General features: G+C 33.7%; 3 protein-coding genes across 4 annotated transcripts; 1 reads left to right on the top strand and 2 right to left on the bottom strand.

Annotated features, from left to right (window-relative positions):
* Positions 1 to 560: 560 nt before the first annotated feature.
* LOC127136065 (uncharacterized) lies at positions 561 to 1,034 on the bottom strand. Its single transcript, XM_051062670.1, has one exon. The coding sequence runs from the start codon at positions 1,032 to 1,034 to the stop codon at positions 561 to 563; it is 474 nt and encodes a 157-aa protein (XP_050918627.1).
* A 2,768-nt stretch (positions 1,035 to 3,802) lies between these two features.
* LOC127073450 (uncharacterized) lies at positions 3,803 to 7,291 on the top strand. Of its 2 annotated transcripts, none has more exons than XM_051014599.1 (6): positions 3,803 to 4,101; positions 4,617 to 5,624; positions 5,755 to 5,928; positions 6,294 to 6,436; positions 6,677 to 6,787; positions 6,879 to 7,291. In XM_051014599.1, exons 1-6 carry the CDS (start codon positions 3,982 to 3,984, stop codon positions 6,964 to 6,966), a joined length of 1,644 nt encoding a protein of 547 aa, XP_050870556.1. In that variant the 5' UTR covers positions 3,803 to 3,981; the 3' UTR covers positions 6,967 to 7,291. The 2 variants fall into 2 exon arrangements, with proteins under 2 accessions (XP_050870556.1, XP_050870559.1); XM_051014602.1 differs by having other exon boundaries at positions 3,953 to 4,101; positions 4,717 to 5,624.
* A 272-nt stretch (positions 7,292 to 7,563) lies between these two features.
* On the bottom strand, positions 7,564 to 10,069 carry LOC127073451 (uncharacterized). Its single transcript, XM_051014603.1, has 5 exons — positions 9,563 to 10,069; positions 8,778 to 9,470; positions 8,383 to 8,462; positions 8,205 to 8,276; positions 7,564 to 8,110 (listed from the first exon to the last, which is right to left on the bottom strand). Exons 1-5 carry the CDS (start codon positions 9,893 to 9,895, stop codon positions 7,879 to 7,881), a joined length of 1,410 nt encoding a protein of 469 aa, XP_050870560.1. The 5' UTR covers positions 9,896 to 10,069; the 3' UTR covers positions 7,564 to 7,878.
* Positions 10,070 to 23,843: the final 13,774 nt, after the last annotated feature.

Below are 23,843 nucleotides of genomic sequence, written 5' to 3'. Positions count from 1 at the left end.
CTATTTTCGGACGCGTTTATAAGTTTAGAGTCTGGTTCGTAAGAACCTCTTTTGGTTAAAAAGTCCAGGTTATAATACTTTTCAACTTAGTCAAGATACTATATTTCTTAAAAATATGTTTACTACTCTAACGCAATGCGCGCCTTTTTATAAGTGACAATAAGAGGGTTTGATTAGGGAGTACAACTCGGTTCTGAATACGCGAAAGCGACAGTTCCCGTTAAATTAGTTCTTTTCAAAGTAGGAAACATTGCCCATAAATAGTTCTATTAGCAAGTACTTGGATTATCAATTGGTTACGTGAATTACATTCGACTCTGTCTTTATTAATTAAATCTATTTAAATACTTTACTTTTCATTGCACACTACAAAAACACCTATTTTGATTTCCTTTGATAAACACCATAACAACAGATAACGATAGCTTGACACTTGGTCTCTGTGGATTCGACAATCTTTTATATTACTCTGACGCGTTCGTATACTTGCGAAAAACACTGCATCAAATTTAAAAAAACATACTTGAAGAGATAAGGATAACTTTTCTACATCTCAGGCTCTAGCTCCCAAGTAGCTTCGTCTTAGTCGACTCCTCCCACAACAACTTCATGAGAGTTATCTCCTTATTCCTAAGTGCCTTAACCGCATCATTTATGATACAGAAAGGTTGAGGCTGAAAGGTAAGATCCACTGCAACTTCTATCATCTCTGAGAGAATAGGCTGAAAAGGATCTGGTACAAACTTTCGGAGTTGAGATATATGAAAGACATCATGAAGGCAGAATAGAGAAGGAGATAATGCTAATTGATATTCCATCCCTCCTACCCGTCTAATGATCTGATAAGGACCAATGTATCCCAAACCCAACTTCTTAGTCTTGAAATGTCCTTTCAATCCAAATCTAGCAGTAAATTTCAATAACACATGGTCCTTGTCTCCAAACTCTGAAGGTATCCTCATTTGGTCAACATAGCTCTTCCAACGGTCTTGTGCCTTTTTCATCTTTTCATGGATTTCCTTTATCCTCTTCATGGTTTTCTGAATTATCTCTGGTCCAAGAACGCTTCTGTCCCCCACCTCAACCCAACATAAAGGTGTCATGCACTTCCTCCAGTATAGGATTTCATATGGTGCCATCCCAATGCTCGAGTGATAATTGTTGTTGTCAGAAAACTCTATCAAGGGCAAATGACCCTTTTAACTACCTTCACTCTCCAAAATAAAAGCTCGGAGCATATCTTCGACGGTTTGGATTGTCCCTTTTGTTAGACCATCAAATTGAGGGTGGTTTGAAGTGCTAAGGTTCAAAATTAAAACATGGTTGTTTTGTTTCACACTTTTCTCTCTTGGTGTAACATGTTTGATGTACCACTTTTTCTCACAAATTATTGGAGTAAAGCCTTTTTTTCTACAACCTTGTTTCTTGGAACATCATTGTGAGTGCATGCATGCAACACAATTAAATTAGACTAGCTCTAAAACTGAGATGAACACTACCAATCTTTGGATTTTAACTATGAATATGTTTGATAAGAGGTAAAAAGGGAAGTTTTATATTTTTAAGAATCCTTTATTAGGCAAGGTTCAACTTTTGTAGCCATCATTTTCTGTATTATTATGATGCATGTATTGCATTACACTTGGGTTTAGTACACATATTTAACTCTAAATTTTTTTATGGAACTTTAATATCATTTGGTACAAGTTTTTATTAAATTACTAAAACAATAACTTAAACCAAGCCAACCCTAAAACAAAATAACTTTAGCTCCAAAACCACTGAAACAAAAAACAAAACAAAAGACTAGCATGTCAAAACCATACTGGACAACATAAACACACCAAAAATGTAGACCACAATCAATGACCTTCATATATACATATTTCTCAAACAATTCTTTCTAGATCAGTTCAAATTAATCAGGACTCTAGCCCCTTATCAATTTTTTTCAATTCAAATTAAACAAAATCTCAATCAATTTTAAATATTATAAGAATCAATACGACACATAGTTTTTTACTATAAGGTTTTTTCTTTATAATGACTACTACGTGGCACACCGGAGAACAACCATGGCAGGAACGACAACTCAGTAGCATGTCGGCGAACGATGAAACCTTGCTCGAGGATTTTACGCTATTGTATGTGTGTTTAAGATAAAGAGATAAGGGAGAAATAAGAGTGAACATGGTCTTACTTACAAAATGGAGTCTAAGGAAGGTTTGTTGCATAAGTGATATTCATAACGAGAGGAATACATGGGAAATACAATGAGAAATATGAAAAGGGAAGAAGAAGAAAATATAAGATATATAAAAGGTTATCATTTACTATTTTGCTGAGAAAAAAATAAAATGAGAATAAGTTGAAGAAGGTTCTGTGATGCCAATTAATAACTCTTTTAATCTTATCCACACATTTTAATCTGATGTATGAGATTTATTACTTTCATTCTCATATAAGAAATGTATCCACAAAATTTGAACTAAACAAGTCAAATTATACATATTTTAAGTTTAACACTTTTTTTTACGAACTTATTTTTGAACATTGAATCTTGAATTATTTTTGAAATGATTTGATTCGATGTCAATTCTAAGGACCCACCGTAGGATTTTTTTTAAATAACCAATTTTTTCAAATTATATACCAAAATAACCATATTTTCAATTTATTTACCAAACTAACCATGTTTATGAGAGCATACGTCATTACAATTGATGCATGCATGTAAAATATAGGAGCATGCACCACTACAATTGGCGCATGCATGTAAAAGTATGTCAAATGTAGGAGCATGCGTAACTGCAATTGACGCATGCATGTAAAATGTAGGAGCATGCGCCACTTGGCGCATGCATGTAAAAAAATAAAGAGTAGCCACATGCATGCGCCAATTGCAGTGACGCATGCTCCTACATTTTACATGCATGCGTCAATTGGAGTAACACATGCTCATATATTTTACATGTATGCGCCAATTGCAGTGGCGCATGAGTACAAATTCATCAACGCATGCGCCATAGCAAATGTCACATTGGTTCATTTTAAAAAAAATTGTTATATCGGTAAATAATTTGAAATTGTGATTATTTTCGTATTATTCTTGAAAAAAATGATTATTTAAAAAAAATCACCCACCATATGTTACCACCAGATAAAGTTAAGATCCATTCAAATATCATTGAAGATGGGAAAAAGCCAGCCACCACGGTGCCAAATGATAATTATGTCATTTAATTAATACTCTTAATTTCTCATTTCTCTTCTATTGCATTAATGATAATTAAAATACATCAGAATAATTTATTAAAATATCTATTCTCTATTTCACTTATTACATTTTCTATGTCAAATATAACAGAAAAAATATAAACTAATATAAACTTTAATAATTTTAAAAAATAAAATCTAATCAAACCAATTATTTATTGTTACCTTAGATCTATTTTATAAAAATATTTTATTTTTAAATATATAAATAAATATGTACTTGAACCAGATATAAATCAAATACATTGCATATATTTAATAAATTTAAAAATAATTTTATAAACAAGAAAAAGGGAGTATTTTTAACTCTACTAAAGAGCTTAAAAAAAGCACTAGTTGAGTTTGGTTGGTAAATCTAAAAGAATTGAAAAATACAGATTTTTTTTTACAACTTTTTATATTTATTGATAATCATTGTAAGATCTAAATATATTAATTCTTCTATGAATTAAAAAATAAATAAGAAAATGTAAGAAAAAATGATTCAATAAAGTTAACCCATTCAAATAGATAAACTTTGATTATTACTTTTTTTGTTCAAGATTGATTATGAAAAACTCAAAGTTGTTGAACTTTCCAATTCCATTGTTATCACCACTCATGAAGCAACAAGCATCAACCTCTTCATCATATATAATCTCTTCTCTTTCTCTCTCCTAAACCTCTCTCACACTTTTCTTTTCTCTCTCTTACATCTTCATCAACATGGGTTCAGCCTCTAGTCGTCTCGGGTCTCGTCCTTCTCCACCAAGGGTCAACAACAACCATCGCTTCAGATTCTCTTCCTTTCTCTGCGGCTCCTCCACCTCTCGCTCCATTTCTCAGGTTCCGATTTTCTTCTATTTTGCACTTGTAGCTTTTTCTATTCACCCTCACTTTTCAATTCGAATTTTCGATTTTCTCAATTTTCCAATTCTGTCTTCATTAATCCGATCCACTTTTTATTCAAAAGGATCAAAATAACATAAGTAGTGATTATCATAGTTGATGATGACGATGATTGATTAAATTTTACATGTATGAGCTTAATCAATGAAATTATTTGTTGATGCCAGTGATATCATTATTTATTAGAAATATTGAAAAATTGAATGTTGCAAGCAAGGTTTGCGGTTGCATAAAGACTTCCGCGATTTTGGCAATTTCGGTTAGTACTGATTGCGGTCGTCGCGGTGTGAATTAACCATAATTTATTCTAATGGTGAATAACTGTATGCTGTTTTGTCGCGGACGACCGTTTTTTGAAACCCTGGTTGCAAATTTATTGAAAAATTGTCTGTTAAATAGATATTCAGAGAGTAACTGATTAAGGGAGTGACATTTTGTACTATTTTTTATAGATGGAAGAACATCAATATGAAGAGCTTCATGTTAATTCGGCTAGACATTTTAATGATGAAATTCAGAAAGTCTCTGATGAATCCTCGTTATCATGTACAGAAGAAGCTAGAATCAGTTGCTGCCCTCAGGCAGAAACTTCAATCTCAACCGATATGAGAACTGAGACTGAGTTCCGCAGGAATGCTACTGTTGAAGGTTCTTATGGAAATGTTGCAACGAGTAGTCAGAGGAATTGCTTGTCTGAACATAAGGAGCTAGTTTCTCCTTATCAGGTATGTGCTGGTCATAGTCATCGTGAATCATATAGTGATGGTAACAACACTGCTAGTACTTCATTTGTTGAACAACGGTCTTCAGATCCAGTCTCTGTAAATGATTTTACTAACATGGATAGAATCAATAATGTTGATGATCCAGTGTCTAGTGGTGTCTCTCGAATCTCTCATCATGAGACCGCGCACCCAAGGAGCTCAATCTCTCAAGAGCATGGAAATGCCAGTTCGGATGAAATTTCTGTTGAGATTGACACAAATGCAGGCATGTCTATCCATAGTTCTTCTAGTCATGTTGCTCAAGTGTCTAATGCACCACCAACTTCTCAAATTTCAGAAGATGAATCCCGTCGCGAAACAATACCTTCAGGTTTAGGTATTCTTGTGTCCAATCGGGAAATAGTGCAGGGAAATGATGGTATGTTTCAAGTCGATGTGGTCGCAATATCTTCCAACATTTTGTCTGGCAGCAATGCAGATGCGGATGATCATGATGCCAGAAGCAATGGTAGAAGATTGTTTTGGGATACTTTTTCACAACGTAGTTCTAGAAGGTTTGGTGATTCTCCAACCATCGTTATCTCCACGGGAGGTGCTGATGATTCGGGATCTCAAGATCGGTGGCAGGTTGATTTCGATGAGGATTTATCAAATGATGGGCTTGGACGTCCGCCCAGATATAGGGGCAGTAGAATTCGCAGATTGAGTGAAAGAGTGCGACACTCAAGATCTGAGGTGATTCTGAACATTTCATAGAATGCTTCAAATTATGTCACATACTTGCATTTATTAACTGGGTTTGTGATCCCTGTTGTGTTATTTCTGTCACAAGCATTTTGTAAGCTGTTTGCTTTCCTTTATACAGATCTGGGAAAGGCTTCGTGGAGGCCTTGATGAGATTGGTCGGTTGAACTCTTCATGTCCATTAGGACTCCATGCAGACGGTATGTGCTCGTGCGAGTCATTCCCAGTGGCTGAAGAATCTAGCTCTCGGTCGAGTATTTCAAGAATAGTCATGCTGGCTGAGGCTCTGTTTGAGGTTTTTACTTTCTCTATTTCCTCCGAGATTTAATTTAATTTAGCGTTCAACCCTTACCCTGCGCTTTTCTTGCATAATTTGAATCTAACTATGACACAATTGATAGTGTGACACATCATAAATGTTAGAGCCATGTGCTATTATTACTTGTTATGTTAGCCGCAGATATTTTGTGCATACAGAACTATGGTTTTTATGGTGGATCATTATTCATAACTGATTGAAATCTATTATTTTATGGTTACATGAAATGCCCCACATTAGACCTAAATAATTATTTGGCCTGAAAATGACATTGTATCGTATGAGAAGTCTGATACGTGAACCAAAACAAATTTACGAAGCACCATATTTTTCCACCGCAGGTTTTAGATGAAATCCACCGGCAACCTTCATCCCTTTCCCTCTCCACGGTCTCACTCCCTGCGCCTGAATCAGTTGTGGACTCTTTCCCTCTGAAGTCTCACAAAAAGGTTGATGCAGCTGATGGAGGCAATGATGCTGAACAGTAAGCCCCTTGATCCTAATTATTATTGTTATCATCATCATCAAAGTAATCAAGTTTCCCCTAGATTAGTGGTTATGGATGATTAGTTTTTAGCTTCTAATATTTGAGTCTATGCCAGTGATGATCATACTCTGTATGCTCTTCAATGCTCACATTAAAGTTATATACGTTTTATTTAGCAGTTCGAGTTTATTCTATCTTCCAATATAATATAAAAAAAGTTTAAAATCAATTTGTTAGATGCTACATATGCTTGGCGGAGTATGAAGATGGGGACCAAATACGAGTTCTTCCTTGCAAGCATGAATATCACATGTCATGTGTCGATAAGTGGCTGAAGGAAATACATGGGTAACCTATCTGATATATTGCCCTCATTCTTTTCATATTTACTAGTTTCCAATATCTAAGTAACCATGTTTTCTGCTTCTCTATTTTACAGGGTATGTCCTCTGTGTCGCGGACATGTTTGTGGAGGCTCGACAGAGCCGTCAGCTCACTCAGAAGCGCAGTCAATAGTTCAAATCTAGGCTAAACTTAATGCAGGCCTTGATGTATATATACACTTCACATCAATTTGTTCTTCCAGAAATTAGTGTCACCAAAATGGTTCATTTTGATAATCACAGAATTTGATGAATCATTTTGATTCCACTTTAAAATCTTTGAGAGACTAATTGATATCAGAAATCTTTAAAGATTGAATTGATGTTTTAGTGTATGTTGAATAATCAAAAGTCATATACTCATAGGTGGCACACTATATTGGACCCTTTGTAAATGATGATAGGTGGCAAAATAGTAATTGACGAGGCAAAATTTTATATCCAAATTTTGTGAGGCTTCTCTTGACTAGTTTAAAGTTCATTTTGAAATATGGATAATGCGAGGCTAGATTGATACTTTCCTACAATTTCAAACATTGGTAACCTATCTGAGAACTTCGAAAAAGTTTATCATGTTAACCGATTATTTCAGGTACTAAGGCATTAACCAAGCTGAATTGAGTTCAAAAATCAATTGGAGTTTTTTTAGTTATGTGTTATCACTTTCCAAACCGTACATGAAACATAAATTTTAATGAAAGGAAAGAAACGGAGTTCAATTTATGCACATGAAAACATAAATGATTGTCAAATCTTAAGTTTAAATGACAAGCTAAACACCATAGATGTTTGATACAGAAAAGAGTTATCATATCATGAAAATACTATTATTGATAATTCAGACAGTAATTAAGTTTTTTTTTATGGTTTTATAAAGTCTAAACATAACAGTATTAGACTCCTCCAGATGAGGTCTTAAGGCGTAGTTCAAGAGGTTGAACACACTCTAAAGAGTTGTGATACAGCCTCAAAGTTCAAATCTTGATGACTACTGATATAAATTTGCTCGGAGAAAGAAGCTGATAGAGACCTCAGCTTAATCAATTCCATACATTCTCAATAATTTTGAGAAAATGGATTGATGTTACTACTGCGAACAGAATTGTCACGATGAACAAAAAGATTCGGATGAATATTCTCATCATCATCAAATGTTGTCCACTGCCTCGAGTTCTCACTGTGTTTTTCTTTTGCTATGCCGCGCATGTGTTCCATTTCTTCAACATGGTTTTTGAATTCCTTCTTCACCACATCCAACACAACATCACCATATCGATCACACCATGATCTGAAACACAGAAAATACACGTGATAATAAGAAAGAAACCTTAAAAGTTGAGTACATAATAAGTCAATTGTTAAGTAATCCAAAGTTGACTCACTTGGGGAAGTAGTTTTTCAAATCAGCCTTGTCCACTGGAATCCTGGTAGATATTGCTTCCATTTGATCATTCCTGTTATAGCTCACAACATATACAAGCAAATGTTACATTTCTAAGCAAACAATAAGTATCATTTTTCTAAATGAAGTTATGATACAAATAAAAAAAAAATACTAACGAAAATTTTAGATTTGGATTTGTGCTGCTGAGTTCTGTCTGAATTCTTGACAGCTCCTTCTTTATGTTGTTTCCCAAAACCTATTTATAATTCACAATAAATTTTTGGTTAACATATACTATGTCCAAAACTAGCTCAAAGAAAATAAGATTCATAAATAGACAAATGAATTCGAATTGAACCCGACACACATTCACGCAATCAATTCTCTATGTAATGGTCACCCCTATACTATCCGCATCAGGACCATCTTAATTTTTTGGAGGCCTTATGTAGGTTAGTCGCAAGTTGGTCACCCACCATACCAACTTGCACACTCTTTGAGACGACAGTAATCAACGTTAATTGGGATTGCTTAGTGTAAACTCTACTCTATAAGGGACAAGAAAAAAAACCTTATCTATGAAAAAATCAGATGGGGCACCATCAGAATGCAACTTCTTTTTGATCAACTTGGTGTCTGGTCCATCCCCAACACCCCTTGCAAAAGACTGAGATGAAGCTGAGAAAGCCTCACTATCAGATCTCTGATTCAGAGGCAAAGGAGCTGTTTCATCATCATCCAATTCAATTTTCTTCCCTTTCTTAAATCCATCAAACCCCCATTGCTTTTTCACTGGTTTCCCTCCTCTTTGTTCTACCTCAGATCCCTCTCTCTGCTCCCTATGAAACAAAGTCCTAAACGGTTTCCTTTTCGACTTTTCCGAACCCGGTTCCGGAGGCCCACTTTCCTCCATTAGAATTGACACACCTTCATTCTGTTGTTTCAAAGAAGGTGAATCAAATATACTCTTTTCATGCTTGTTAGAAGAAACAAACCCCAAAACCGATCCTTTAATCTGTTTCAAAGCCGACCCGTGATTCGATTTTCCCTTAGAATTCAAATTCTCCTTGTTTGCTAAACTCTTATCATCCTTCAAATCAATCACAGACCACTCCTCTTCAGAATTCTCTTTCACATCCTTCGACTTCCCTGCGATCACATCCTTTGCTTGAATCTGAACTCCTTGCACTGCCAATCTTTGTAACAACGGCCTTTTCGAAGAATGGTAATCATCTTCAGAAATGCACTTAGCATAAAGCAGTTCCTAATAAGGTAAAAAAAATAGTCAAAACTCAAAACCAAAGACAAGAAAGGTTCAAAACTTCATAGATGAGTTCAAAGGGTACTCAAACCAACCTGCAAAAACAGAAGCTTATCTCTTAATATAACCGGATTTTCTTGTTCCGAAGACGAAGCGATAAGGGTTTCAAGCAAGTGAGTTTTGAAAGCTGAAACTTCAGTTTCAGCTACAATTCCTTCTTTGTGAAGACCCATCAAGTTCAAAATTTGGTGGAAAGAGTCTTGCTGCCATTTAAGGTTATCAGATTGTAGCTTTGACAGTTTATGTTCCGCAGATTGTAAAGATCGTTTCTTGAAGCTGAAAGGAAGAATGGTTTTGCAGAAAGAAGTGATTGAATCATGGAGTGTTGAGTAGTATGTGGGGGTGTAGTTAGAGTTTGAGTACACCATTTTTGTGTGTGTTGAAGAATGAAAATTTCTAAGGTGAAAATTGTTGTTTAAGAATGTTGTTGGAGATGAAAAAAAAACTGTCGGAAATTATGTATGGTTTTTGTTTGTGTTGTTTTTTTCTTATCAGAATTTGAAAATTTTGAAGGGTGTTATTATTTCTCAAACGGTCATTTGAAGGTGAAACTAGCCGTTGAGGTTTGTGAACTAGATGAAGCATCATTATGTGGTGAACATGCTCTTCCATGTGGCTTTTGACTAAAAGGCCAAAAGAGTAACTTATATTTAATTTTTAAAGTCTATGAAAACTATAATTGATCTTTTATTATTTTATAAATAATTAATAGTTTTGCTAAGAAAATATTATATAAATGATTTATTAAATAAAATATTTTTTGGAAATATTAAACAACACTATTAAAATAATAATAAAATTTCTATTTTATAAAATATATATATATTTTAAATAAAAATCAATAACAAACGCACTTTACATAATTTCAATAATAATTGTTAACAACCCATATAAAATAACCATAATTATTGGATCGATATACTATTTACCTAGTTCGATAAAATTTAATTACTTTTGATCATTATGATTTTATTGAGTAGAATAATTTTTTTTAAAATTCTCTATCGGAATAAAGAATGAATGATAGGTTGAGGCTAACCAATATAGAAGAGTTTATAGTCCGATGATAGAAGTCAAATGATAGTAAAAGATAAAGTATCTACAAGATTAACACTTAATTGTTCAAGTTAATGTTTGAGAAAGGTAGATGCAAGGATGAATGAGAGTAGTATTTTTTTAAAGGCAAATACTCATTGTGGTATCATCACCTGGTTGCCAAATCTATGGTAAGTTTTTCATTATACAAATTGTTATGACAATTTGTGGCTAAATTTATGTTGTGATAGGTTGATTAGCTTAGATAAAACTAAGTAGGTAACTTTTTCTCATTACTTTTTATTAACAGATAACCAAACAACCTTTTAAAGGTGTTTTAAAAACAAAAAATGTTTTTAGTGTTTTCTGTTAAATACATCTTTTTCCCGGGGAAGGGAGTTGTTGATGATTCTAAAAAAGAAATTTTTTGCTAAAAACATTTTGACATCTTTGATTTGGGAGAAATCCTTCTATCCCTTTGGGTTGATAGTTAAACAATTCGTTGTTTGCCTAGATGACTTTTAATAGGTTGTTGTTTTAGTTAATATTATGTTATGAGTCCAAGTTATCTATTTAGATTTAGCTTTGTGTATCAACCAATCACAACATTCTTAGCCTGTTTCTTTTATGGATTCTGATGATGATGATAATCATCAAAACAATTTGATAAAAAATGAAGAACTTGTAGAATATCCAAAAAATCTGGATAAACTCAACAGATGGGTTATACCCTCCGTTCCTCCTAATCAAATTTATAGATTTGGTAAGATAGATGTTTTTGCTCGTTTTGCTGTTAAAACTTTAGAGCAAACAATTCAAATTTCTAAAGAAAAACAGACAATCAAACTGTTAACTAAAAAAGATTTGAAACCTTTTAAAAATTATAATTTTATCCATATTGGATTGGTTCAGATTGCTTTAAAATCATTAACATTATTAGGTTTAAATTCTAGCATAATGGCTTATGTTAGAGATGGTAGATGTAAGGATTTCAAACCATCTTTAGCCGCTATGGTAGAGACAAGTTTGTGTCATTGACCAGTTTACTTTGATGTCTCACCAAATTTAACTCTATCTTTATCTGATAAGAATTTATTAGATACTATTCAGTTAACTGTTCATACTAATGGTTACAATTTCAAACCTGGAAGTGAAATCATAGCAATATGCTATAGAATCTACTATAAGGTTCTTACTACGCTTAATCCCAAAGCAAAACAATTAGCGTTCCCTGGAACTACTACTTTGGTTCAAACCAATTTGTTAACTTCCAATGTTGCAACCAATAGATTGATAAAATGGGATGAAATGAACTTCCCAGAGACATGGTCTCTTCCCCAAGAAATAGATCCTGAACCTATCCTTAATAGGGATATAGATCAAATAATTCAAACTACTGAAGGAGATCTAGAAATAAACTTCACTCCTAAAAGAATAATTAGGATACCCAGATCTCTATCTGCTAGACACTCAGTTAGTGAATTTTTCACAGCTTCTAGCTAATTACCTAGACCTTCTACTTCTCAAACAAGAGAAGAAATAGAGGTCGTTGAGAATATAAGACTTAGCGAAAATAGAATTCCCCAAGGAATTTATCAAAAACCTAATACTCCAAGAGTAGAATCACCTACTCCGTCAGACATGGATTTCCAGTTATAATGTTAGATTACTCCCCTGGTAGCAAGATGAGACAACTCATCAATGATGAGTTTCAACATGATAGATATACTCAATTCAGAGAATGGTTTTAAAAAAAAAATTCAAAACCCGAATTAGCTCAATTTAAAGATGAGTACTACACTCAAATGAACCTTGCGCAGGATTTCATTCCTTTTGTGAAATGGTTTGTTAACTATTTCATAAATAAAAAACAAGAAGAAATCCTTGTTTTACAAAGACCTTGGGAAAATATTAGAGGAGAAAAAATGGAAGCTCCTTTTCCCCCTGAACAAACGATAAGTTTGAGTCAAAATACTGAAGCTACCCCTTACCTTAACCTTCAGTTACAAAGAGTTGAACAAAATCAAGTTACTCTTAAGGAATTAAATTCCGTCATCAGGTCTCAAAATTATACCAATGCTTATCTTGTTTGCTTAGGAGAATAATTTATCTCTATGGAAAAAGATCTATTATCCATAAAAAATCTTTTAGAAAAACAAATAGCACGTCAAGATATCATTATTGACCTCATAAATAAACCTAAGGACTAGATGTCCACATCCACTATTTCAGATGTTCCTATAGTTCAACCTCCTGTTTCCATAGAGGGATTTAAAATGGAAACCGATGGTCAAGAATTTGTTCGTATTTTAGAACAAAAGTTAAAAGGTCTTAAGATCACAGTTATGTCCCATGAAGATTATTCTGAGGATAATAACGAAAACCATATTGACAAATTATCTGATATGTTTGCTAATTTAGACATTAGTAACCTTGACATTAATAATACTAATAATATAAACCCTGTTTATGCTCCTAGGCCTATAGAAAAGTATTATACAAGCGCCCCTCACCGCAAGATTTGCTCTTTCAGGAATCTGAACCATTTCAGAATTCTTATTCAGGAAAAGCCATTTATGAATGGAATGTTGACGGTCTTAATGACAAACAGATTATAGATACAATCCATAGGATGATCATGTATTCTACTGTTTGCAAGCAACATGGAAATTCAGATAGTTTTATATCATCCTTTATAACCAGAGGATTTGTTGGTCAACTTAGAGGCTGGTGGGATCATTATCTCACCGAATCTCAGAAATTAGAAATTCTTAATCATAAGAAAATCATTAAGGTCGAGCCAGAAACCAGTAGAAGCACTACTTTGGCTACGACTATCACGGGAGAAGAAGATGTAGTGTATAATCTATGTCTCTCCATCTTACAGCATTTTGTAGGAACCAATGTCCCTATTGGACAAAAAATCCAAACACTTCTCCAAAACCTTAGGTGCCCTTCTCTTACCCACTTTAGATGGTATAAGGATACTTTTCTTTCAAGAGTTTATCAATTAAGCAATCCCAATTCTTTGCATTGGAAAGCAAAATTTATTGATGGATTACCCCATTTCTTTTCTAAAAAGGTTAGACAATCTTTAAGACAGAAAAATGATGGGATAAATATAAATTATTCTGACCTTACTTATGGTCATATAATTAGCACTTGTGTTAATGAGGGATTAACTTTATGTAATGACATAAAGCTTAGAAATCAACTTAAAAAGCAAAAGCTTTCGGAGAAACACCAACCTGGCGAATTTTGCGAACAATTTGCTTTTGATCTTGGAAAATCTCCAGATAATAATAAGAAAAAAGGAAAAAATTTCCGCAATAAACCTTATAAGGATAAGTCAAAAAATTCTTATAAAAATTCTTATAAGAATAAGAAAAAGGGTCACTACAATAAAGGTAGACCTAAAGAAAAATCTTTTGACCCTAAAGGTAAAAGAAAAACCAAAAAACTTGACATAATGTGTCATAAATGTGGCAAACATGGTCATTATGCCAACCAATGTTGGACTAAAAAAGCTCTTAATGAGATAAAAGATGAACAATTGCGTTCTCAATTAGAAAAAGTTCTACTTCTCAATTCTGATTCTGAAAATTATTCTTCAGAAGAGGATATTAATATGATTTATGAATCCTCTACTGAATACTCTTCTGAATATTCTGACAGTAATGATTATCAATGTAATCAATTAGATTACTGGAAATCAATTGTTGATATGAATGGGTTAAATGTTTTAACCTCAGAACAAGACGAAGCTATAAAAGCTATAGAATCTATTTCTAATAAAGAAATAAAAATAAAAATGCTTGAGGTCTTAATACAAGAAAATTCTAAAAAAGATTTTCCTGTTATTACAGAAGCACCTTACCAATTAAGTGAGGTTTTGTCTAGATTTCGACAGTCTAACATCCGTGAAACTCCTGTTTCTATTATGGATTTAAATAGAGAAATAAACCTCTTAAAGAATGAGATATCTCAGATTAAAAGAGAAAACTATGGTTTATCTCAAAGACTCACTTTGTTAGAATCTAGTAATTCCAAGGTTGAAGAGATATCTTTAACTAGTAATCCTTCACCTAGTGATGAATTCTTTTCTCTCATTGATAGAGTGACCTCTCAAAAATGGTTTGTTAGAATAACTTTAGTTATTAATAGAAATTTCATATTAGAAAATGAAGTTGCCCTTATTGATAGTGGCGCTAATTTAAATTGCCTTCAAGAAGGAATTATTCCCACTAAATACTTTGATAAAACCACACAATCTCTTACCCAAGCTGGAGGAGATAAACTCAGGGTTAATTATAAGTTGTCTAATGCTTATATTTGTAACAAAGATATTTGTTTACCTACTCATTTTATTCTTGTAAAAAATTTAACTCATAGAATCATATTAGGAACTCCTTTTCAGCATAAAATTATGCCTCTAATTAATGTTGATCAAAAGGGAATTACCTCCATTATCAATAACAAAAGAATTACTTTTAAATTTATTACTGATCCTCATACTAGGATGATTAATGAAGTTAAAGATATTCTTCTTAAAAAAGAAAAACAAATTTGTTTTCTTAAAGAAGAAGTAGATTTATTAAACATTACTTCTCAACTTAAGAAACCTGAAATTTAGAATCAAATTAAATTAATTGATCAACAATTTAGAGATGAAATCTACAATGATTTGCCTAATGCCTTTTGGGATAGAAAGAAACATGTTATTTCTTTACCTTATCTTGATGACTTTAATGAAAGTCAGATTCCCACCAAAGCTAGGCCTGCTCAAATGAATCATGAGTATTTGGATTTATGCAAAAAGGAGATAGAATCTCTTTTAGAGAAAAATTTAATAAGAAAATCCAAATCTCCTTGGAGCTGCACAACTTTTTATGTTAATAATGCTGCCGAAAGGGAACTGTAGCGGTGTATTCGTTATCATTGGAGATATTGTCTAAATCCAAGGTAAATCATACAAAGTCGAGTCGCCACCGCACTTCTATTTATCCAAAGGAATGGTTAGAAAGCGAACAAAAACCTAAAAGTTTTACAAACAAAACTAGTAAAAGGAACAGAGATCTAGGTAAGGGGGTTGGTTATGTAATGGGAAGGTGTTAGGCACCCAAAACATCCTAGGTACTCCTAGGGAGCCCTTTTCACGCTTGTTGCAAAGGTTATCATTTTATGAAATTTTTTGCGCAAACATGATTGAAGAGATGAGAGAATAATATACAAGTTTATTTACATTTTGTGTTTGGATGGATAAACCCATTGCCTACGTACCCTCTTATGAAAAGATTAGGATCAAAACCTCGTAGTTCGGGTAAAAGATTTCAAAAACAAATGAGTGGATTGATTGGTCCAAAAACCTTAAGGTCTTTTGTTATCAAAGGGAGAAAACTCAACCTGAAAAACCACAAGTCCACCATGTGAGGATAACTTCAACATGCTAGTGAGGGATTAACCCTATAATAAGCATGGAAGGCTCATTGTCCATCACTAAGGACAAAGGTGAGTATTATATCTACCACAGAGATAACTCAAACCTAATAGCTAAAGGTTATGAAAAGATTTGATTAAGAAGTGGACATGGAGCCACAAAAGGAACATTTGAATGGGTTATATTTACCAATTAGAAGTATGTACAAAATGGTCAAAGTTGACTTAAGGATTCAATTCAAAATGAGTATTATGAAAAGAAAGTTGGAAAATCAGAAGCATAAGGTTTAGGTCTCTAATGTTGGAAACAAGTGAAATGTTTGCACAAAAGATTTTGGTTTTGGGGTGAAAAGATGGTTAACAAAAGGTGAGGGTTAAGGAGATGCAACCACATTAAGAGTTCCTCTCTTGAGATCATAGAGATGATCCAAGTAAGTTCCTTTGGAATAAGTAAGCTCAAAGCAAAAGCAATCACACAAGTCTCATAAGAGATCCACAAATAAAAGGAAACAGAATGCCAATACATGGACTTACATCCAACTCCAACCACAAAAAGGAAACAGAATGCCAATAAATGGACTTAGATCCGACTCCAACCATAAAAAGGAAACAGAGTGCCAATATATGGACTTAGATCTAACTCCTAACAACAAAAAGGAAACAGAATGCCAATATATGGACTTAGATCCGACTCCTAGCCACAACAGACAAGCATCAAATGCAAACACATCAAAAGCAAACAAGCAAACAATGCATCACACACTATATACATACAAGAGGCTCAAACAAATGGGTGGGCTTTAGTCAAGAGGGGTCATATCAACCTCGACAAACAAGCCAAACTGTACAAGTGTAGTTTGTAGCTCTTAACCACTAATATTGAGAGTTAGGGTGAAGCTGATCAAAATGGAAATGAGGATGAGACCTCATGCTCTTAACCCTGGTCTGGGTGAGCTTATGATAAAGAAAGCGTGGGGATCCAGAAAGTGAGATCCTATTCCACTTGACAGACACTGGACAAAGATCTTGGGTACATGTTCAGGAGCATCAGCACGTAGTGCGAGCATAATGAACGACTCACTGAATAACGGGGGATTGATTGCTAATCCCTTTTATCCGTCAATTGCCTCTTCACTTAGGAGGACTTATCAAGTAACACATGCCTCATCTTGGAGGTCTTTGGCACAATCTGTAAACAAACACAAACAGAGCCTCTTAAGGAGGACTTGCCAGCAAAATGCCTGCCAAAAAGGTGACAGGACTTCCAGACTACATGAAGTAAGAGAATAGCTACCTAAGTGGTGTATCAACCACAATCCAAAGCTCAAGCAAGATCTAAAAGCAAGCAACTAATGTACCTGTACAAAGGCTAACCAGTTAGTACTTCAAACATAAAAATCAGAAAACAAACAGTGAAACCAATCAACTGTACACAACTCAATGAGCAATGTTCAAGCAATCAGATGAAGCAATGAGCTCAACACATCAACTTAAATCCCTACAAAACACAAAGAAGTCAGAACACAATCCAATTTGCATCTCAAAAGGTGAGCAACTCAACCATTAATGCTAAGTGTCCAAACCTGAAACACAAATCAATGTTAGTTCATGTACAAAACACTAGTACAAAGACTAGGTTCAAAACCAAACCAAATGATCAAAACAGAAGTCAATCTTTTGCATAAAGCAAGTTCAAACATGTCACAAAATGTCCTCAAAAGGACCAGCATCAATTCACAAAGCAAGTAGCTCAAATGATCAATGTAAAACAAAGGCAAGCAAATGAGCACAAAATGGACATCCAAATTAGAAAATCCAAATCAAAATAGAAAAGCATGCAATGGCTATGAAATTTTGTATGCAAGTTTCTCATGTCATGAACAAGCAATGTGAAAAAAATCAAATCCAGAAAGACTCAAATGATAGATGAACAAAAATGCACAAATTGAATACCCAAAATGTGACACAAATTATCACACTACATCTTCATGTGTCAAAAACAGTGATAGCATATGAGAAAAATTCCAAACCAATTACCAAAAATCATATCATGAGTGAAGATCAAGCATACAAAAAATCAGATCAATTGGATCGACAATGAAGATTTCACAAAGCATTGATCACAACATACCAAAATAGCACAAGGTTCAATAAAAAATTCTCAAATAAAAATCCAGAAACAAACAATTCATGAAATTAACACTATAAAAAACTAGACATCAGAATAAGACCAGGAAAAAAATTGGAGTCAATTTGGAGCATTTTCCTATTTTTAATGATTTTTTAAAGATGAACAAAATTATTGAATGACCAAAAGGAAAATGGTGGGAAAACAAATATTCAAATAAACTCAGGATTAATCATAGCCACATGATCAGGCGCGAAACAACAATCAACGGTCCATATTCAAAACAACAAAATGCACAGCTTCAATTAACACAGTCAGCATGCACATTAAGCAAGTCAACACACACGCAGCACAGTCAAAGCAATGGTAACCAATGGAATGGACATGCAAGCGAAACAATCAGCATCCAGCAAGCATAAGTGAAACGCAACGTTTCATTTAGTACATGGCACGCAACGTCATCAGGTCAAGGCACATGCAAGCGAGTCAAATGAATCACAACTAATGGATTGTACATGCAAACGCCACATGGAAGCACACATGGTCAAAACCCTAGGTAATGAACCAGACGCCGGAGTTGTAGCTCCGTTCGTCTTCCCCGGCTAGCTCCGGCGGAATTCAACGGAAATTTTTCCAGAAATGAGCAAATTGTACACCATTCAAAAGATCTTGCAACATACATCTCAAATATCATATCCAATTCATCTAAATCCTCATGAATTCTCCAGATCGAACAAAAACATTTTTGACATCAAAACTTTAATTCAACCATACATCCTCAATTCTAAGCCAAATCAAGATCTAAACATATCAGCATGCTCAGCTAAGTGAGATCTACACAATCACATCAAGAAAATAGCAAAAGGAATGGATTGATTTTTCATCACCTGGAAATGCAAGTTGTTGTGCACGCGTCCTCAAGCTCTCCTATGCTCCAGATCTACTCCACTGAACCTCTATTGAAGCTTTATGCACAAAGAAGCAATTGAAAACACTCGAATCCAGCTCAATTTCAGAAATCCATTAACATGTTCATGCACTCGATCTGCTTGAAATCCAGCTCAATTGTCCAAACCAAGGGATGAATCTTGCTCAGAATTACACCAGGATTATGAATCTACAAGAATTATTGGTGTTTGTGTGAAGAAAAATGAAAATCAAAGTGAGAGAAAAATTGGAGGGAAATGGAAAATTCTAGATCTGAAATTCTGTCCTCAGCAAATGAGATTAGGGTTTGGCTTATATATGATGCACTAATGATACTGAAATCCAAATTAGGCTTGTGCTAATCATGATTAGAGAGAATTGGAATATCTTGCAAAAATTGCAAATGAGCTTAGCATGGCCATGTAGCACGTGCAAAGTCTCATGTTAAGCTTCAAATCCACTTAAAATCAACCAATGGTCATGATGGAATGATTAAATTGCTTGTATCATAAGCCAATTTTGAATTATGAAATTTCCCTCCAAAATGAACATGAACGAAATAGTGAGCATACAAGCTTCTCTCATGCATGGCAATGGTTCATTTGAAAAGTATTGGTCATGAGGAGTATTTTGCAAAAAGAATGGACCAAATTGGAGCTTTGTATCAAAAGTTAGGCCATTTTGAATTTCCATGTATACTTTATGGTCATTTGGCCATAACTTCTCAACCAATCATCATATGATCATGAAATAGGACTTTTTAGCAAGGGGAGACAAAGATCTTCAACTTTCATGTTCACCAAAAATCCATTTGAAACTTCTTTCATGTTGAAAAGTCAAGTTGAATATGGACCAGAAACTTGCCATTTTTGGAAACTTTGAATTAGAGGTCACTTTCCATTTTTAGTAACTTTTGTCATGACTTTTGAATCTTCAAGATGGATGTTTGAAATAACAAATAGACTTCATTTGAACATGAATAAGGTGTCTCAACTCATTTCCCCACCTCAAAGCCCTCAGTTGACTGCACAGTTGACTTTTTGGTCCTCAGATGACCTTGACATGTCTGAATTAGCTTGAGCCTCTACCACTTGATGAAATGGCTTCAAAATGGAACCCTAGCTCATGTAAGCTCTTTGTAATGATCATGTGGTCCTCATATCAAGGAAAATATCTCAGTTCTTGCATAAAGGATGCTCTTGAAGCTCTTTGACCTGATGACTGCTTGAGCTACAAAACAAAGGTTAGATGATATATTTTTGTGCTTTTGGTTAGTGAATAAAACAAGAAAAGAAATGATATACAATCCAAGCATGCCTGGTGATCTCAAACCACTCACATGATATCCCTACCCAAAGGGAAAAGAAGCCAAGATGCTCAATGATCCTTGAGGCTATGTAATGCAATGCTATGATGCCATGAGGGATCTTAGGGACAAAATTGGGGTCTTACAAGAACGTGGGGTCCTTAGACTTGTTATAAATTACAAACCTCTTAATAAAGTGTTAAAATAGATTAGATATCCTATTCCTAATAAAAAAGATCTTTTAGATAGATTAAACAATGCTTTAATCTTCTCTAAATTTGATATGAAATCTGGTTATTGGCAAATTCAGATTAATGAATCTGATAAGTATAAAACAACATTTACTGTTCCTTTTGGACATTATGAATGGAATGTCCTTCCTTTTGGTCTTAAAAATGCCCCTTCTGAATTTCAAAATATTATGAATGATATTTTTAATCCTTATACTGAATTTATAATTGTTTATATTGATGACGTCTTAGTTTTTTCTAAAACTATAGATCAACATGTTAAACATTTAAAAATATTTAAAGGATTAGTTAAACATAATGGATTAGTTATATCCGCTCCTAAGATGAAACTTTTTCAAACAAAAGTTAGATTTTTAGGTCATGAAATTGACCAAGGAACTATAATTCCTATACAAAGAAGTATTGAATTCGCTTCTAAATTCCCCAATATTATTACAGATAAAAAACAATTACAAAGGTTTCTTGGTAGTCTCAATTATATAGCAGATTATTATGAAAATCTTGCAAAAGATACTGCAATATTACATGCTAGGCTTAAAAAGAATCTTGGCCCTTGGACTGATAAACATTCTCAGGCAGTCCAAAGAATTAAAAACAAAGTTAAATGTTCGCCTTGTTTATCCCTTGCTAATCCTAAATATTTCAAAATTGTTGAAACAAATGCTTCTGACTTAGGCTATGGAGGAATCCTTAAACAAATTATACGTGATACATCAAAAGAAGTTTTAGTTAGATTTACCTTTGGAAAATGGAATCCTGCCCAATCAAAATATTCTACTATCAAAAAAGAAATGCTCTCTATTATAAAATGCATTTCAAAATTTCAAGATGATCTTCTTAATAAGAAATTTTTATTAAAAATTGATTGTAGCTCAGCTAAATCAATTATTGAAAAAGATGTTAAAAATCTTGTTGCTAAGCAAATTTTTGCTAGCTGGCAATCTCAATTATCTATGTTTGAATTTGACATTCAACACATTAAAGGTGAAAATAATTCACTTGCTGATTATTTAACTCGTGAATTTTTGCAGGGAAAAAATGATGACCCCGTATAGGGGAAGAGGCCGCGGTTATGGCCGTGGTGGAAGGGGGAGTAACAATATGTTACCCCAGCCAGAATCAAACATTCCTCTAATAGGGGATTGGACTACAATTTATAAAGGTAGAAAAATGCAACAATTACCTGCATATTTATCTAAAAGGGAAGATATTCCTTCCTCCTCCTCTAATAAAAGTACATCTTACAAAGAAGTTGCAGTTAATAACCCACCTCAAGAGCAATTGGATTATTTTGAAAATCCAGTAATTGAAAAAATCATGTATATTGATGAAGAAGATATAAAAATCAATCCAAATGATGGATGGTCTATCAAAACTAGATACCTCGAATCAAGAGGATATCCAGGCCTACATGGGAAATCTAGGCCTCACCTAGAAATTCTTCTAACCGTTACCGAATCGGTAACATTTACTCACCATTACCAGAATAATAATCCTGAAAGTTTTATAAACTTCAGTAAATGTCACATTAATAAAATCCTGTTACCAAGAGAATGGGGTCTTAATCCAAATGGTGAAAAGGCAATAAGAATTGCAGAAGGAAAGTATATTTACTTTAATTACTGGGACTATGTCCAAGCTTTTACTCAAGCTTTTTATTATCAGAATCCCAAGAATAAGCATTCTTGGTTTTTCTCTATTAATCCAGAGATGATTAATAGACCTATACCAAATTGGTTTTATGAATGGTGGACTAAATTTGGTCCGTCTTTGGAAATACTACCCAAAGAATTACTTGATTTATACAATCCCTGGTGTGACAATAGCCCACTTATTGTAAATATTTTATCTGATCATTTAATCACCGGACAATGTCCATTTTGGTTCTTTACCAAATTTCAGATTCCATGGATATGGAGATGGTCAATCACCATATCTCAAGATAAATTCAACATACCCATTTTAGAAAGAAACTTCTTCTATAAATGGTGGAACAAAATGAGTTCCGAAGAAGTCCAGAAAATAGGAAATTTAATTCAAACAGCTATAGCTGAAGACCAGAGTAATAAGGTCAAAGAGCAAAGCTCCCAACAAATGTCTATGGGAAATCTGAAGAACTTCTTCCAGAGAAAATATCCAAATGAATCAGAAGATGAAATCATGGTTAGAACTTTGGACCATATGAAAAATCAATTCTTCTCCACTTTTCCAGCAAAAGCATCAAGAGATGAGGATTCATCTACGAATATCAGCTCTTCCATGGGATCAATTGATTCCCACAACTTTGACTGTTTGGCAGGAGAAGCCCAAGCAGAGGACCCAACTGCAGAGGATTTCTGGGACGCAATGATTCAATCCATGGCCCAGAAAGCAAAAGAGAAAGCAAAAAATAAGAATCAATAATCAAAGTCAAAAGATAAGAAAGAATCCTATCTTGTTTGCCATTTCAAAGCAATAATGAAAAAGAATCAATAAACAAAAGCAAAAGACAAGGTTATTGGAATAAGAATCTCGTCAAAAGCAAAAGACAAGGTTAATAGAATAAGAATCTTGTCAAAAGCAAAAGTTGTCAAAAGCAAAAGTTGTCAAAAGCAAAATATAAGAAAGAATCTTATCTTCTTATCTTAAGGGAATAAGAATCTCTTGTCTTTAGACATAAATGTATGCACTTAATTTTCTTTGTAAAAGTTTTTTGTTTTTTATTAATGTTTAGTAGTTCACCTACTATTGTAGGTAGATGTTACCGACTTAAATAGTAAGCCTTTGCTTCCCTATATAAGGGGATTCAAGTTTCTTTTGTAATCAAGTTTTCAAATAAGTTTGAAAGAAAATTCTCAATACTCCTCTAGACTTTCTCTACCATTTCTTTACTTTCTTACTCATATTTCGATCCTGCTTCTGCTGTATACTAATTGTGGTATATATATATATATATATATATATATATATATATATATATATATATATATATATATATATATATATATATATATATATATATATATATATATATATATATATATATATATATATATATATATATGGTGATCTAATGTGGATTGTGGGAGGTGGTTGGATGTGTATCATTAGCGGAGATGAAAGCAATGACATGATCCATTGTGGTACTCTACAATGGAGGTACACTTATTCATACATATTCCTCAACCATTGAAATGCTTTATCTAGATTAGGTCGCATAGTTGTACCTATCTTGTTAGACCTTTGACCTGAGA

The sequence above is a fragment of the Lathyrus oleraceus genome, chromosome 4 (assembly GCF_024323335.1).
Source record: "Lathyrus oleraceus cultivar Zhongwan6 chromosome 4, CAAS_Psat_ZW6_1.0, whole genome shotgun sequence".
NCBI classification, from domain to species: Eukaryota; Viridiplantae; Streptophyta; class Magnoliopsida; order Fabales; family Fabaceae; genus Lathyrus; species Lathyrus oleraceus.
Note: the sequence above shows the minus strand (reverse complement) of the source record. Positions and strands in the feature narration are given on the sequence as shown.